General features: G+C 52.6%; 1 protein-coding gene across 1 annotated transcript in view; it reads right to left on the reverse strand.

Annotated features, from left to right (window-relative positions):
* Window positions 1–430: 430 nt before the first annotated feature.
* Window positions 431–15,791, reverse strand: part of PYROXD2 (pyridine nucleotide-disulphide oxidoreductase domain 2) — a 30,923-nt gene continuing 15,562 nt past the window's right edge. The window contains exons 6-16 of the mRNA XM_003922319.4: window positions 13,749–13,902; window positions 12,315–12,376; window positions 12,120–12,217; window positions 9,859–10,000; window positions 9,340–9,474; window positions 7,981–8,053; window positions 7,585–7,741; window positions 5,362–5,516; window positions 4,069–4,175; window positions 1,848–1,968; window positions 431–745 (exon numbers count right to left, since the gene is read on the reverse strand). Of these exons, the coding sequence (XP_003922368.1) occupies window positions 675–745; window positions 1,848–1,968; window positions 4,069–4,175; window positions 5,362–5,516; window positions 7,585–7,741; window positions 7,981–8,053; window positions 9,340–9,474; window positions 9,859–10,000; window positions 12,120–12,217; window positions 12,315–12,376; window positions 13,749–13,902 (1,275 nt within the window). The 3' untranslated portion in view covers window positions 431–674. The remainder of the gene's footprint in view (window positions 746–1,847; window positions 1,969–4,068; window positions 4,176–5,361; window positions 5,517–7,584; window positions 7,742–7,980; window positions 8,054–9,339; window positions 9,475–9,858; window positions 10,001–12,119; window positions 12,218–12,314; window positions 12,377–13,748; window positions 13,903–15,791) is intronic.

Raw genomic sequence — 15,791 nt, forward strand, 5'->3', positions numbered from 1 at the left:
CAGCCAGGGGCAAGGGGATGCTTGGATCAGACTCTTCCACTGGTCAGATGGGCTGGTTTTTGTTGTTGTTGTTTGTTTATTTGGTTTTTTGAGATGGAGTCTCTGTCACCCAGGCTGGAGTGCAGTGGCGCAATCTCTGCTCACTGCAACCGTCACCTCCTGGGTTCAAGTGATTCTCTTGCCTCAGCCTCCCAAGTAGCTGGAATTACAGATGTTTGCCACCACACCTGGCTAATTTTTGTATTTTTAGTAGAGATGAGGTTTCTGACCTCAAAGTGATTTGCCTCCCTCAACTTCCCAAAGGATTGGGATGACAGGCGTGAGCCACCGTGCCTGGCCTTCAAATGGACTGTTTCTTAGCTAGTGTAAGAATTATGGGTACCCCAAACAAGTCTATCCCACCAACTAACAGAGAAAAAATACAGGCAAATAATCTGTATGAAATATTAGTTTTAATAAAACAAAACCAGTCCATGTACAGAGGAATGGGCATAAGGTTAACTTGCACTAAATGTAACTTGTACGTTTTTTCTAAAATAATTGCTTGAGCATTGAGGACTTGGTGGCCTCCAGCACTAACCCCGAAGCTGAACTTCCTGGGAAACTGACCCAATGGGGCACCTAGAATTCAGGGGTGAAGTCTTTCTTCTTTCGGAGTGAGACCTGGTTCGGGGTCACATGCTCTTGAGGTCCCCAAAGACCACATGCGCTGCATTTCGCCCAGCGGCTCCCATCACACCTCCTCCTGGAAGGGAATCTCCTATGAACCAAAGCTCCACTCAAAAACCCACACGGGTTGGGGTGGAGGCAGGGCTTACAGAGATCCAGCAACAAAGCAGAGTGGGGCTGGTTAAAGGGGTGTGGGGGTGCGGGGGTGTGGGGCGCGGGCACTGGGATCACCTAGGACAGCTGTTCAATAGACCCTGGCTCCCTTCAGGCTTCCTGCACCAAGGGTCTGGGGAAGGGCCAGGTGCACAGCCCACAGTCTCAATGGCTGATGGTGGATGTGCTGGATGGGCAGACGCTCAGTAAGTAAAGTTAAAATTTCAGAATAAAGGGCTGGGTGTGGTGGGGGAGGATGTGGAAGCACAGATTCCCTCCAGGGGGACCAAGTCCACACAGCTCAGAGAAGGTGTGCACAGCGAATGACAACCCTGCCAGCTCCGAGAGGCTTGGAATGGGCACAAGAAAGAATTGTAAAGTTGAAGAAGTTAACTTGATCCATCCTTCCTGGTCTAAAATATGGCTGGGGCCTCTAATCCCAGCACTTTGGGAAGCTGAGGTGGGAGGTTCACTTCAGCTCAGGAGTTCAAGACCAGCCTGGGCAACGTAACAAAACCCATCTCTACAAAACTAAAAAATTAGCCGGGCGTGGTAGCACACACCTGTAGTCCCAGCTACTCCAGAGGCTGAGGAAAGAGGATCACTTGAGCCCAGGAGGTTGAGGTTGCAGTGAGCTGTGATCATACCACTGCACTCCAGCCTGGGTGACAGAGTGAAACCCTATCTAAATATACATTCGGATGGGGAATTTAGGGACATAGGGTCTCTCACAACCCCACAGTGCAATGTGGTGAGATGCCTCCACCAGGACGCATCCTCAGGCCTCCTGAAGGGGAAGTACGAGCTCAACTTTGAGCTGCGGTCATCCTGGTGGAGGCAGTGGCTGGGGGCTCACCTGTGCATGGAGAATTCTGAACACGGGGCAGCTTCTTATGGTGGGAGTTCCCTGCTCCCCTCCCTTTCTGCTGCCTTCATTGTTTATCGTCTTCCTCCTTTTCCAAGTCTCTGACCTCCAGTGAGCCCTCCCAACCCTCACAGGGTAAGTGGGACTCCAAGTCACTTACCAGGGTGAGCCCCACTTCCACAGAGATACAGGCCCTGGAGAGGGCAGCGGTAGCCGGAGTGCAGGGGCACAGGGCGGGCGAAGTAGAGCTGGTCCAGGGTCATGGCACAGTGGAATATGTTCTGCAGAGACAGGGCCACAGTTATGAACACAGGAACAGTGCAGCCTTTACTGCCTTGCCGGGGCTTCTTTGCCTCCCTTGTTCTCTAGCAAAATTTCTGTTTCTGAGATATTTTCTTGAGTTCATAAAATGCAGAAAGGGAAGGAGATGAGATGGCATGGGCACATGCCCTGGGGCTGGGCATGATGTTTTCCAAAGGCTTTTTGAGGAAGAAAGCAGGGTAAGGAACAGGAACTTGAATGGGAAAGAAAAGAGAGTTCTGTGGTCCACTTTGCATCCCTCTGCGCGCCGTTGGAAAAACACAGGCGTCCGGCTTATGTGGCTCCTGGCCTGCTCTCTGCAGGAACTCCCTTCTCTGGCCAAGGCAGCCACCTGAGCCTGGACTCCAGCCTCCAAGATCCAGCAGGATCACTCTGAATGGCACACAAGGGGCAATGGAGCCTGAGCATGGTTCTGGCCCCCTGGCTTGGGTGAGACCAGCCCCAGGCTGAGAAGGGCAGCAGCGTGGCACGGACAAAGGTCAGACTTATGGTGCAGGTCTGGCAAGAAGCCCGATGTCTGCTGGACGTCACCATAGGAGTGCCCCCCCACTGCCCTGCTCACCTTGCCCCAAACTGAAGCCATCTTATTCCCTTGAGTCTGCTCCTCCCAACCTCCAGCGTCAGTGAATGACACCACCTCCCTCCCCTCCGGCCTCTGGGCCCACCCTTCACATCCCTCCACCCTGACTCCCATGTGCACACTGTCACTGAGGCTTCTTAAGTCTGCCCGCCCCATGCCTGCTGCACCCAGCCCTTCCCTTCCTTCCCGCTGCCTGGGCTTCTTTCCTCTATAGCTGGACCAGTACTGTCCAGTGAAAATGTACCAGGAGCTAGGAGCTACATATGTCGTTTTTGATTTATTAGTAGCTACATTTAAAAAGTAAAAGCAGAGCCGGTTGTGGTGGCCCGTGCCTGTAATCCCAGCACTTTGGGAGGCCAAGGTGGGAGGATCACTTGAGCCCCAGAGTTTGAGACCAGCCTAGGCAACATTGGGAGATGCCACCTCTACCAAAAAAAAAAAAAAAAAAAAAAATTAGCCAGGCATGGTGGTGCATGCCTGTGGTCCCAGCTACTCAGGAGACTGACGTGGGAGGATGGATGGTTTGAGGCCCAGAGGTCAAGGCTGCAGGGCACTACTGTACTCCAGCCCGGGTGACAGAACAAGACCCTGTCTCTAGAAGGAAGGAAGGGAGGGAGGGAGGAAAGGATGGAGAAAGGGCAAGCTGGTGAAATTAATGTCAATGACATATTTTATTTAGCGTAACATATCCAAAATATCATAATTTCAACATGGAATCAATATATAAATCATTGATGAGCTTTTCTACATTTTTTTCTATACTGTGGGCATTCTGCACTTGCAGCACATTTCACTTTGGCCTCAGATCTTTCTTTTGCTTTTTTTTTTTTTTTTTTAATTTTCTGTTTAGAGACAGGGTCTCATTCCGTTGCCCATGCTGAAAAGTAATGGCGCATCACAGCTCACTGCAGTCTCGAACTCCCGGGCTCGAGTGATGCTCCTGCTTCAGCTTCCTGAGTTGCTGGGGACACAGGTATGTACCACCACACTGGGCGATTTTTTGGTTTTTCATTTTGGAGAGATGGGTCTCACTATGTCACCTAGGCTGCTCTCTGACCTTTCAAGTGCTCAGTAGCTGCAGTGAGGTGATTGAGCCTGGCCTCCTAACTGGTCTCCCTGTCTCCCATCTCTAGTTTTTGATAAATTGAAAAGTCTGAGGATGTGTTGCTTCTTTGAGAAGGGGGCGGTGTCTCTAAAGAAAGTCAGGTGGCAGAGCCAGTATCGTTGTCAAGGCAGAGGGCGGCAATCCTGGTGACCTTCCCAGTGGGGCTGTCCTGCCTGGGTTCTGAGTCCCCAGCAGGGACCCCCCATTCCTTTGATTTGACCACTTCTCTGTCCTCTCTCAGCTGGGGTCCCTGCCACTGTCCTCCTTCCTAATGCAAGCTGAGTATGGAGAGACAAGATAAAGAGAGAGGACGCAGCCAGGAAGTGGGAGTGCAGAGAGAAGACTGTGGCTAGACTCCCCCGGGCTTATACATACCCCTCCAGGAAGTCCAAAGATTCTCTCCAAATCTGGGGGTGTGAGGATGTCTCTGCCAACCACAGAGTCCTTGAAGCCGGGCGCATAGGCCTCGATGCAATCAAACACTGGGGTGCCAATAAACAGAAATGAGATGGCATTTGGAAGAAGAGGGGGTGCTATGGGTGTACAACTTGGTAAATTTATTAACAGTCATTAAATTACACACTGAAATGGGTTTATTTTATCACACGCAAATTATACTTCAATAGGTAAAAAACAAAAATCAGTCTACAAGCAAATAAATAATTCATCCCAAATATGCATAGATCCAGTCTCCAATTTTCCCCGCTTCCCTACCCCAATCCTTTGTCTCCTCTTGCATATGCAAAGCTTTTTTTCACCTCATCACTTTGCTCAAGCTTGCTCTTTCTCCTTCCTTCCCTCCTTTCATCCCTCCCTCCTTCCTTCCCTCCCTCCTTCCTTCCCTCCTTCCTTCCCTCCTTCCCTCCCTCCCTCCTTCCTTCCCTCCTTCCTTCCCTCCTTCCCTTCCTCCCTTCCTCCTTCCTTCCTTCCTCCCTCTCTCCCTTCCTTTCTTCTCTCTCTCTCTCTCTCTCTCTCTCTCTCTCTCTTTCTTTTCTTTCTAGGTAGAGTCTTTGCTCTGTTGCCCAGGCTAGAGTGCAGTGGGGCAATCTCAGCTCACTGCAACCTCCGTCTCCTGGGTTCAAATGATTCTCCTGCCTCAGCCTCCCAAGTAGCTGGGACTACACGAATGTGTCGCCATGCCTGGCTAATTTTTTTGTGTTTTTAGTAGCTATGGGTTTCACCATGTTGGTCAGGCTGATCTTGAGCTCCTGACCTCAGGTGATCCACCTGCCTCACCCTCCTGAAGTGCTGGGCTTACAGGCGTGAGCCACGACACCCGGCCTGCTCAAGCTGCTTCTCTTGCTTGGAATGGCCTTTGCTGTCTGGGCAGCTCCTAGTCATGACCGTCCCTTCCTTTGAAAGCCTTCCTTGTCTCTCTGGCTCATGCTTCTCCTTTGTTTCATACGGCAAGCTGTGCTGCAATGGCGTGTTTCTTAATTAGTCTCCCCCATACCCCGCTAGACTGCAAGCAACTGGAAGGCAGGAACTGTCTTCTTGCCTGAGCCCAGCAGTCATTCACTATGTTGACTTGAGGTTCCCTTGAGTATTTCCTTCCTTTGGGACAGCACCTGCAGCTGTCAGTCCTGATGGGGTGGTGAGGAGGAGTGGGCCCAGTCGGGTCACATGCCCGGCTGTGGCTCTGGAGGCAGAACATGCCGCTCTCTTTACCTCTGTCTGCATAAGCGTTTCTCTCCTGCTCATCCCAGGCCTTGCCTCCAGCCAGCGTGTAGGGTGTGTACTGAGTGAAGAGGGAGACCACGTGGCAGCCAGCAGGAGCCAGGGTGGGGTCCAGCGAGGAAGGGATGCAGAGCTCAATCAGAGGCCTGTGCGAGCGGGGAGGTGAGACGGCAGGTCTAAAGAGCAGCAGTGCCAGGGGAAGGGCCTCTGAGATGCCTTGGGACACAGTGGAGGCACTGAGATGACAGCAATCCTGGGCGATTGTCACTGTACAGCCATAGTGGGTGTCTACCTGCATGGGCTTAGTGGCTGCTAGTGTGGTCCAGAACATCTGTGAGGAGTTCCCCTAGACCCAGACCCCCGAATGCATGGCCTGTCCTGTCTTCCTTCGTCACACACGCTGTGCCCTAACCAGGACTCCCAAACTGAAATGTCTCCAAGATCCACACAGACAGTGCGAGGGTGGAAGGGGGCCAGGCCTCAGACAGCAGGGGCCCAGGCGGCCTGATCTCAGCCAGGCTTTAGTGGCTTGCCTTTTCCAGAGCAGGCCAATGGAAAACAGAGTTGCTAGGGCTGCCCCGAGCCCCAGCAGACCTGTGACCTGCTTCCCAGCCACCACCTTTGCCTGCCACACCTTTTCTACCTGGAGCACATTATCCCCACTCATCTCCAAATACGAGCCTCCTTCGAGGCCACGGGAAATGCTCCTTCTCCCCGCGTCCCTCAGCCGCAATGTTCTCCCTGAACTCGGATGTCCACCGGGGATCTGAAACAGCATGCCACCGTGTTCAAACCCCAATGCCTGATTATCCTCTAAAATCTGCTCTACCCCCACTGCCTCTTCCTCTCTTCAGGAAATGGAGTTGTCATTTCCCAGTCCCTCCTTTTTTTCCACCCACGTCCCACTCCTGTCCAACAGCAAGTCCTGTTGGCTTCACCTTCAAAATACACCCAGTCTTCCGTCACTTCTCATAATGTCCATTGCGTCTGCCCTTGTCCAAGCCACTGTCCTCTCTCCCTTGGATTCTGCAACGGTAACCCATTGCAACAGGTGCGCTAAAGCACCCAGGTTGGTCTTTTTAAAGTATAAGGCAGGCTCTGCACACACCTTCCTGGAGTAAGAGCCAGGGCAGTTGACAAGACCCAGCATGACCTCAGACCCTTCGCTCCCAGGTGCCCTCTCTCCAGCCACTCTGGCTTCGCCCCTGTGCCTCCCGCACAGCAGCACATGCCTGCCCCGGGCCTTTGCACCTGACCTTCCCTCTGTCTCGTTCTTTCCCAGATACCCACAAGACCCGTATTCTCACTTCCTTCCAGTCCCTGCTCCAGCACCGCGTTATTAGGGAAGCCTTTCCTCCCCTCCTTGCCTGTTTTTCTCTGCAGTGCTCATCATCAGTGCTCATTTGTTGATTGTCTTCCTCTCACCAGTAGAAAGTCAGTGACCTGAGGCCTTGTTGGCTTTGCTTGCTGATCTGTGCCCAGTCCCTGAACCAAGACTGGCACAGAGTAGAGACCCCAAAATACGTATACATGGATGAATGAACTTTGCCCTATACTCTTCTCCTCTCCAGGTGCACATCTTTACCACGCGCTATAAATACCCGTGTACCTGTCGTTTGATAATACGCTTTGTGTCAGTTCACGCCCCTGCCCCGCTGCTCCCCCCAGCCCATGCTTAGTGCAGAGCCCGGCACAGAGCAGGTTTTCAACACGGTGTGCTGGACAGTGGACAGGATGGAAAGGCGCCTGCTCCTATAGCGCCCCGGCCTGTTCCAGAAGGATGGAAATACAGCTGCAGTGGGAGGTGGGAAATGCTTTGAGGAGGCAGCTTATCAGAAAAAGAAAGGTTATGGAGCAGGGCACTCGGTGAGTGCATGCACTCTGCGTGCTCTGAATCACAGAACCTCCTTTGCTCTCCCAGAAAACATTTTCTGCTCTTCCTCCCCAGCCCCAGCACTTTCCTGGGCAGTGCTCTGCCCCTCTGCCCCTTCCACTAACCTGTGCCGCTCCTCACCCCTTACCTGCCCGAGTCCTCAGGTTTTTCACCTGGGATACTCTTCCTGTCCTTAGAACTTAAGTATGGGTTTTGGCAGATCCCAGGTCATGGTGAAGGCTGAATGCCAGGCCTGATCCCTGCTGTGTGTGGCATGAACAGCCCTGCTTCCCAGGCCCATGTGGGAGAACATCAGGGGACACAAAGCCCTGGGCCCCTACCTGTGGGAAGGCAGCCCGTCCATGGCATCTTCGAAGGCCTGATGCAGGAGGAGGGTGTCTTCACAGTTCAGGTGCATGGAGCACTGGTGATGGGGCAGTGGCTGGCCTCCGGGAGCATTGGGGGCCGCCAGGAAGCTGGGCAGCCTGTCTACGGCCACTGAGGGACCAAAGAGGAGGGTCAGGTCTCAGCCCCGCAAGGTCCTCCCTCTACAGCCAGCACCCTGCTACCCCCAGTGGGGGAGGGGAGCAGGAAAGCAAGAGCAGGCGTTTCACCTTCTGAGCAGGTGCCGGGGGACACGGGCTGGAGGTCAGGGAATGGAGATGATGATGGAGCTCAGCTGCCCCCAGCCTAAAAGTTGGTCGCTCAGATGGGTCAAAGGAGGCAGTGCCTCTTACCATTGATCTTGGTGACAGGAGACCGGGTGTCCAGCTGAGAGATTCTCTCCACGAACTCCTCAGGAAGCCACTCCTGGAAAGAGAAGGCTCCGTGGAAGGTCTCAGATGTCCGAGGCCTCAAGGAAGCTGCCTTCTTTCTTTGCTCAGGCAGATCCCTCCATTGCTGCCTCTGGAAATCCTCTTCATTTTTCAAAGCTCAGCCAAAACCACCTCCTCTGTGAAGCCTTTCTAGATGTCCTCCTACTCAGCTCTAACCACTTCCTCCTCTGTGCTTGGCCAGCAGTTCTGACTGTGAAATAGTCCACATCTCTCCCTGCTTGCAAAGGGGTCAGTAGTTTGCAGGCCTCTTTTCACTACTGGTCTGTAAGCTCCTGGAAGCCTCAATGATCTTAGAATTGCCTTAACAAGTTTCTTTTTGCTCATGTTTGTTGAATTTTGTTAATGAAATCACGCAGAAAAAATAGTGCTTTACCCCTAAGAATCCCCCAAGAATGGCTGGGAGCTTCTTGCTCATATACATGTTATCATATATTCAGGCACAGGGAAAGTCAATTGCAAAAACTGCCCCCAAACCTCACCCCTCCCTGTTTGCACACCCACTTCTGACTCTGGGCATGGTCATGAGACTTGCTTTGGCAAAGAGATCAAGCCATGTGATGCTTTCATGCATGATTGAGCTTGCCTGCTTTTGCCCTCTGCCAGACTCTGAGAATGTGCCTGAATGCTGTGCTGGAGGAGGACAGACACATGGAGCAGAGCTGAGTCCCCGTCACCCCAGCAGAAACCGCCCTGGACCAGCCACCACCAGCCAGCTCCCAGGCACAGGAAGGTGTCCCGCCAAGATCAGCAGAGTCGGCAAGCTGACCCACAGCTGACTGCAGAGGCATGGGCAAGCCTTAAGCAGCTGAAATCCACCAAGATCAACTGAAGTCTCCAGTTCTGGGGGCCAGTATTTCTTGTATGCCCAAAAGTTTTGTGGCTTTTTGTTATGATTAATAATCATGGATATTACAATAGATTGTTGACCCAGGCAATGGAATTAGAGCTACGGAGAGATGAGAAATCAGGAATGTACGAAAGTTGTGGAAATAACTCTAGATTGAAAGTTAGACCTGGGTTCTAGCTCTGGCTCGGCCAGTGGCCAGAACCTTGCTCACTTCACCTCTCTGGCCCTTTCTCCTCACCTGTGAGGCTTCTTCCTTGTTTGCTACCTGCCCTTACCTCCTGCTTCCCAAATGCAGAGACTTCGCTTTTGCATCTCACACCCTGATGCAATCCTGGCTGCCTCAATCCCCACGGTTTCCAACCCCTGTTCGGGCAGATGTCTAAACTCCCCCCTCCCTCCCCCCGCAGCCTCACCTGTGGCGTCAGCTTCAGAAAGGTGATCTGCGGTGATGCACTGGACAGTACCACTTTGCTTCTCACCTCTGTGCCGTCTTCCAGCACAATTCCTTGCACGCAGCCTTCGCTGTTCACCTGCACCTTCGCCACTGTCTACAGCCCACCAGAAAGAGGCCCCAGAAACCCCCAGGAAGGGAAATCTAGGTTAGATCTTGTGGGATTTCCGTGGTCTGTGCTGCTCCTAGGCATTCACAGCTTCTTCATCCCAAAACCGCCCCACCAAGTTCTGCAGCTTCTCCATGAAGCCTCAGCCCACAGCTGGTTCCATGATCAGGGAATTCAAGAGGAGTGGGTTAGCCACTAGCAGGTGGTATGACAGTAGTCTCTTGATTCTTCAAATTCTTCAACCTCCCCACCCCCTCCATCCGCCCATCACCCCTCTGTTCATAGGTAAAACAAGGGACCTTCCAAATCTGGGACTCTGTTCTGTCCTGGGATCCTTGCCAACAGTTGGGGTGAGGTAGAGGGGCCATTCACCTTTTCAGTGAAGATACTTGCTCCATGTGTGGTGGCTGACCTTGCGATGGCATCAGAGAGGGCACCCATGCCCCCCTGGACATAGCCCCAGGCCCCCGGTGTCCCCTCCAGGCCCCCCATCACATGATGCAGCAGCACATACCTGAGGACAGACCATCCAACTCAGAGCCTGGAGGTGGCACCTAATCTCCCCAGAGTTCTAGGCACAGCTATTCCTTTTCATCTTGACTTTCAGCCCCTCCCTGCCAACATCTAGCCTTTTCCCAGCAGCCTTTAATGAACTCAAGTTCTTGTAAGAGCCCTTTGCCTTCTCTACACCCTCTCCCCAACAAATGAGTCTATATGCATAGCTTTATTACCAAAAATAAGGCAGCTGTGCCCAAACCTGCAGCTCCAGCACTCTCCTGAGCTCCAGCCCGCATCCAGCTACCCACAGATATCTCCATTTGGACGCTTTCTTGGCAGGCATCTTAAACTCACCACCTTTTCCCTATTCTCCAGCTGCTTCCCCTTCAATCTTGCCCATCCCATTGAACGCACCTTCCAGCGAAAGGTTCTGTTTCCAACAGAAACCCAGGTGTCAGCCTTAACCTCTACCATCCTTCCCCATCTTCATCCACAAAGCACCAACAACTCAGCCTCCAGAGGGCTTTCAAGGTCACCCCATCTCTTGACCTCTCTTCTCTTCCTTATGCTGCTGCAGTAGCACCCCGTCATTGGGCACCCCCCCACACACACACTTTCTCCCCTGCAGGTCTTTGTCCACAAATCTCCCAGAGCCCTATCTCAAAGCCCAGCCATTCTCCTGCCGCTCACTTATCTCCATTCTAAGCCTCCCGGCTTGGCGCTGCTCTTAGGGTAACGGCCAGACTCCTAGCACGTGCTCCAGCCTCATCCCTCATCCTGTCCCCATCTCCATACCCCACCCTCCTAACTAACAGAACCTCTCGATTCCTTGGATGGATCACATGTTCCCTCAACCCCAGCATTCGCCCCTGCTGTTCTGTTAGCCTGAAGCCCTTTCCTCCCTCACCTTCTGTTTCGCTAACTCCTCCTTGTCCTTTGCGTCTCAGATCAAACACCTCTTCCACGTGGAGGCTTCCCTGATCCTAGACCAGGCTGTGACCCGGCTGCTCTTCCTAGCATCACACTCACGCCACTTCATTATCATCACTTGCTCTCCGTCTCTCACCCACCAGGACGTCTGCTCCGCTCACTACGGTATCCCCAGCACCTAGCACAGGCAAGCGCTCATCCATATTTGTAGGGATAATTAATGAAGGAACAAATTACTTAAAGGCACATTTCACAAACTGAGCAGTGGGTCAGCCTCCCAGAGATCCGAAGAGAAAAGGACAGGAGGCCCCAGCTGGAAGATCCGGATAGGCTGGTTGATCAGATCTCGGCCAACGTGTAGCAACTGCTGCCAAGCCCCCTCCCACAGGGCCCTGGGGGAACTTGGGGCTGGCTTAATATGTGTTGAAAAACCACTTCCAAGGCTGTGCTCATCCCTTGAGAGAAAAGCCACGTCGACAGCTTCTAGCTTCTAGCTGCATCTTCTGGTGCACTGGAAACGGTCCAACCCTTGGTGGCATCATCCTCCATCCTAACACACACACACACACACACACACACACACACACCCACACCCCTCCATTCCTGCTCCTGCAGGGCTCATTAAGTCAGACCACACTGCAGGCTTCGCTGTGTCTGACTGCCACCTTTCGGACTGGGCTGTCAGCACAAACCCTCACTCACAAAGAGAAAGGCAGCTTCTTGTCCCTCCTGAGGTGTCTGTGTGAGTGTGTCCCAGAGCCCAGGGAAGGGAACGGTGGGAGAGAAGTGAGAACGGGCCTTTGCGGTAGAGGAGAGGTGGAACAGGGAAGGGAAGAGGAGAGAAAAGAAGATATGAATGTTGCGATATCAAGCGGGAGGCGGGAGAGAGCCTTTTCTTAGTGAAGCAGTAGGGCACCGTCACCAAGAAGGAATATTCTGGGGAGTCAGACACCTCGAGCTGGAAATCAGCCTTGCCACTTACTAGCCGAGTGGCTCTGGGCCGGACACTCCCCTCTCTGAACCACAGTTCTCAGATGTTGCTCTGCGGGTTAAACGAGTCGTGTGGGATGTGCCCGGCTCGGTTCCTGGCTCACTGGGTGAGCTCGGTAAGTGGCAGCGGTTGTTGCTGCCACTGCCGCTGCTGTCCTGGCTCCTGTTGGGAGACACGCTCCGCTCCCATGTCCCGCCTCACCCCCCTCACTTACCCACTCCCTGGAGTGCAGGGACTTGTCATGGCTCCAATCACAGCATCTGTGGCTAGAGTGGCTTTTAGAGGCTCGGACTCAAACCACTGATCCAGCACCTGGACGGCAAAACAGCAGAGAGAAGGGCTTAGGGTCCCCGATGGGAGGAGGGTCCCCTCACTGCCTGGTCTGGTGTGAGGCTGGGAAACTGCTCACCTTGGTAATGGGAGCTGTGAGGAACTCATAATACCGGGGAAGCTGGGCTCCCAGGATGCGGCCTGCAAGAAATGAGTCACAAAACAGAAGTGGAAACAGGTAACAGGGAAACCCTTCGACCTGGCCCGGGGTGGGGGTTTAAAAGAACAGAGGAGGCTGAGGCTTCCTGCCAGGAGGTAGCATAGCACAGCCAATGCAGGGACAGATCCAGCCTGAGTCCTGGCCGCACCTCCCACCGGCTGCAGGGCCTGGGCACGTTTTTAACATCCCTGAATCTGCTTCTTTACCTGTAAAATGGGAATCCTATTTTATACCCCAAGGACTATGGTGAGAATTAAGTGAGCTAGGTAAAGCATTTGCAAGTTCATAGGCACTTAATACAATTAAGCAGTTAGCATTCTTCTTGGAAAATATCAAGCATGTGATCAGCATGTGCTTCCACGAGGAGGATGGGAGGTGTGGAGCAGGGCTGCCTCCACGGAGATGCCGCAGACGCAAACACAGGCATGATACCAGACCGGAGCAGCTGAGCCACAAAGATGTGTGGGAAACAAATGGTTTTTTTTTTTTTTCTAGGATGTAGACGCTAAACTGGTGTTCCACCCTCAAGGAGGGTGGAAAATAATAGCACACTTTATGAGCCTTCCATTCTCATACTCATGGCAGACAATACAACTGATCACAGAACTCCTCCTTGCTGAGCCCAAATCTAGCATTGTTTCTGTATGGGACAGCTCTTCAAATCTCTTGGTCCCTATATCTTAGTCGAGCCATGGCCTTGAGGCTGAGCTCCATGCAGGCTTGGATCAGCTTCACACAGACAACTCCGCAGCATCTCACTTCAGTCCTGAAAAGTGAGCCTCTCTATTTCTTCCCTAGGGCTTCTCTGGCACCACAGCAGGGCGCTCATGGGAACCTACTTGGCACCCACAGATGCACAGGCCGGAAGCGTGGGAGTCAATGCCCTGTGAGGCAAGCCTTGACCAATGGGGGATAGAACTCAATGGACAAATACTTTCCTTTCCGTCTCCCGAGAAAGTTCCTCAAATGCATTTCATAAGGCTTCCCAGAGGGCCCGCACAGGTCCAGCACCTTGTCACCCACAGCGCTGGCTGGTGCGACCACACACCCTGGTATTGACTCTTTCTCTCTCCACTTTCTCTCCCGCTTTCTCCTATTTTCATGCCTTGGCATCACCCTTCCAAATGAGCTACCCACGCATAAGCCTTGGTCTCAGGCTCTAGTTTAAAGGCACATCAGCCTAAGACACTCTCAACAAAGTGCTCCAGGCCGCCCCTAACTGATCACAGCATGTTAACTGAACCCAGCTGGCAGGCTGCACTGGAGGCCCAGGCTTGTGTCCAGGTATCAAGACAATGGACTTCCATCCTTGAAGGTCACTCCTCATGCCCTGGTGGCTGCACTTGGACTTACCTGCCTTCAGCAGGGGCTTGAGGGTAGAGAGTGACCTGATCCTTTGCAGCAGGGAGCCACGCTGGAAGGCCGCCATGTCCACGGGGGCCACATCCAGCAGAGGGTCAATGGCTAATGCCAAGCAGTGCATGAACTCCTCGTATCTGGGAAAGGCCTGGAACAGAGCTCTGCATCAAGGCTCCATCATCTACATCCCTGACCTCCATGCTGCCCCCACATGGCCTGTCACCCCCCACAGCATCACAGTTCCTCAGGCCTCATTCCCTGCCGTGGCTCGGCTTTGCCTCTGTTGAGCTCCCCCAGTTCCAGGTCTCTGGGTTAACATCAACACCAGGAAGAGTGCATGGGGTGGGGGTGGGGGGGTCAGGGAAACCCTGGGCAACAGGAGAGCCACCAGGAATGGTGACAGGGACAAGGAGCTAATGCTGGCCAACACAAAGTGTCACCCACAGAAAACTGGCAAGAATCCTAGAGTGTGGTCTCTGCGATAAACCATGAAATCACTTACAAGTTTCTTCCTTCTGTCCTTTTTTTTGAGACAGAGTCTCGCTCCGTCACCCAGGCTGGAGTGCAGTGGTGTGATCTCAGCTCACTGCAAACTCTGCCTCCTGGGTTCAAGTGATTCTCCTGCCTCAGCCTCCTGAGTAGCTGGGATTATAGGCATATGCCACCATGCCGGCTAATTTTTTGTTTTTAGTAGAGACAGAGTTTCACCATGTTGGCCAAGCTGGTCACTAACTTCTGACCACAAGTGGTCTGCCCACCTCAGCCTCCCAAGGTGCTGGGATATAGGCGTGAGCCACCACCCCTAGCCTGTCTTTCTGTCCTTTCATATATTACTGGTAGAAGTTAGGTCTCTTTGCCTTTATTCTTTTCCAGTCTGTAGGTCTCCCACACTGTCTCATCACCTGCAGTCACAGAAGCCTGCCTCCTCTCACCCCACAAGCTCCCATGTCAGAATCCACTTTCGGAAGCCTGGTTTCTGACACCCGCCCCTCCTTCCCTGGTAGGCACAGGAGCAGTGATGGATGTCTGTGCTACTGGAGGCCCCACCTGATTCTTCTTAGCCCTGAACTTTGCATTTTGGTCCATCTGTACCCATGGACATACCCATGGCATTTTAATAAGTGTTACATAAAGAAAAGTCCCATGTTAAAATATATTTGAGATGTCTTGGTGAAAATGAAGTTAAGCAGCTTCCTCTAAGCAGGCCTTTAATATGACAGCATGAAAAGACAAAACCAGAAATCAAGCTCCTCACTTTCCATGATGGGAAAGGGGCCCTTGCCTCCTGCATGTGTGGTCGCTAGAGCACAGGGCCACAGCTAGTGTCCTGCAGGCCCAGGGACATGGCCTTGTGCCCAATCCCCTCAAGTCCATCTGAGATGGGCAGGATTTGGACAAGAGGAAGCAGATGGTGGTCTCTAACTTGCTGCATAAAAGAACCCCCAGAGAAGCACTTTTAAAAAGCTAAGCCTCTCGGGCCGGGTGCAGGGGTTCATGCTTGTCATCCTAGTACTTTGGGATGCTGAGGTGAGAGGATTGCTTGAGCTCAAGAGCTCCAGATCAGCCTGGGTAACATAGTGAGACCTTTGTCTCTACAGAAAAATTAAAAGTAACTTAGCCGGGTATGGTGGTGCATGCCTGTAATCCCAGCTACTCAGGTGGCTGAGGCAGGAGGCTTGCTTGGGCCCCAGAGGTAGAGGGTGCCATGAGCCAAGACTGCACTGCTGCACTCCAGCCTGGGTGACAGGGTGAGACTCTGCCTCAAAAATAAATAAAACAAAATAACAAAATAAAAGGGTAAGCTCCTCAGGTGATTCTGATCATCAGCCAGGTTTGAAAACTGTGGGTTGAAGAGACATATAGGCTGTGTGTTTGCAGTTCTCTAAGTTTTACCCAACATTAGATTAACACAAGAGCAATGTACATGGGTTCTATTAACCTAGATTCTTCTTACAAAAATGTCTCCACCGCTACATCTCGGCTTGTATCCAGGCTTCGTACAAAATGGCCATTCAAATAATCTTTCTATATCTGTAG

This window comes from Saimiri boliviensis, chromosome 12 (genome assembly GCF_048565385.1).
Source record: "Saimiri boliviensis isolate mSaiBol1 chromosome 12, mSaiBol1.pri, whole genome shotgun sequence".
NCBI classification, from domain to species: Eukaryota; Metazoa; Chordata; class Mammalia; order Primates; family Cebidae; genus Saimiri; species Saimiri boliviensis.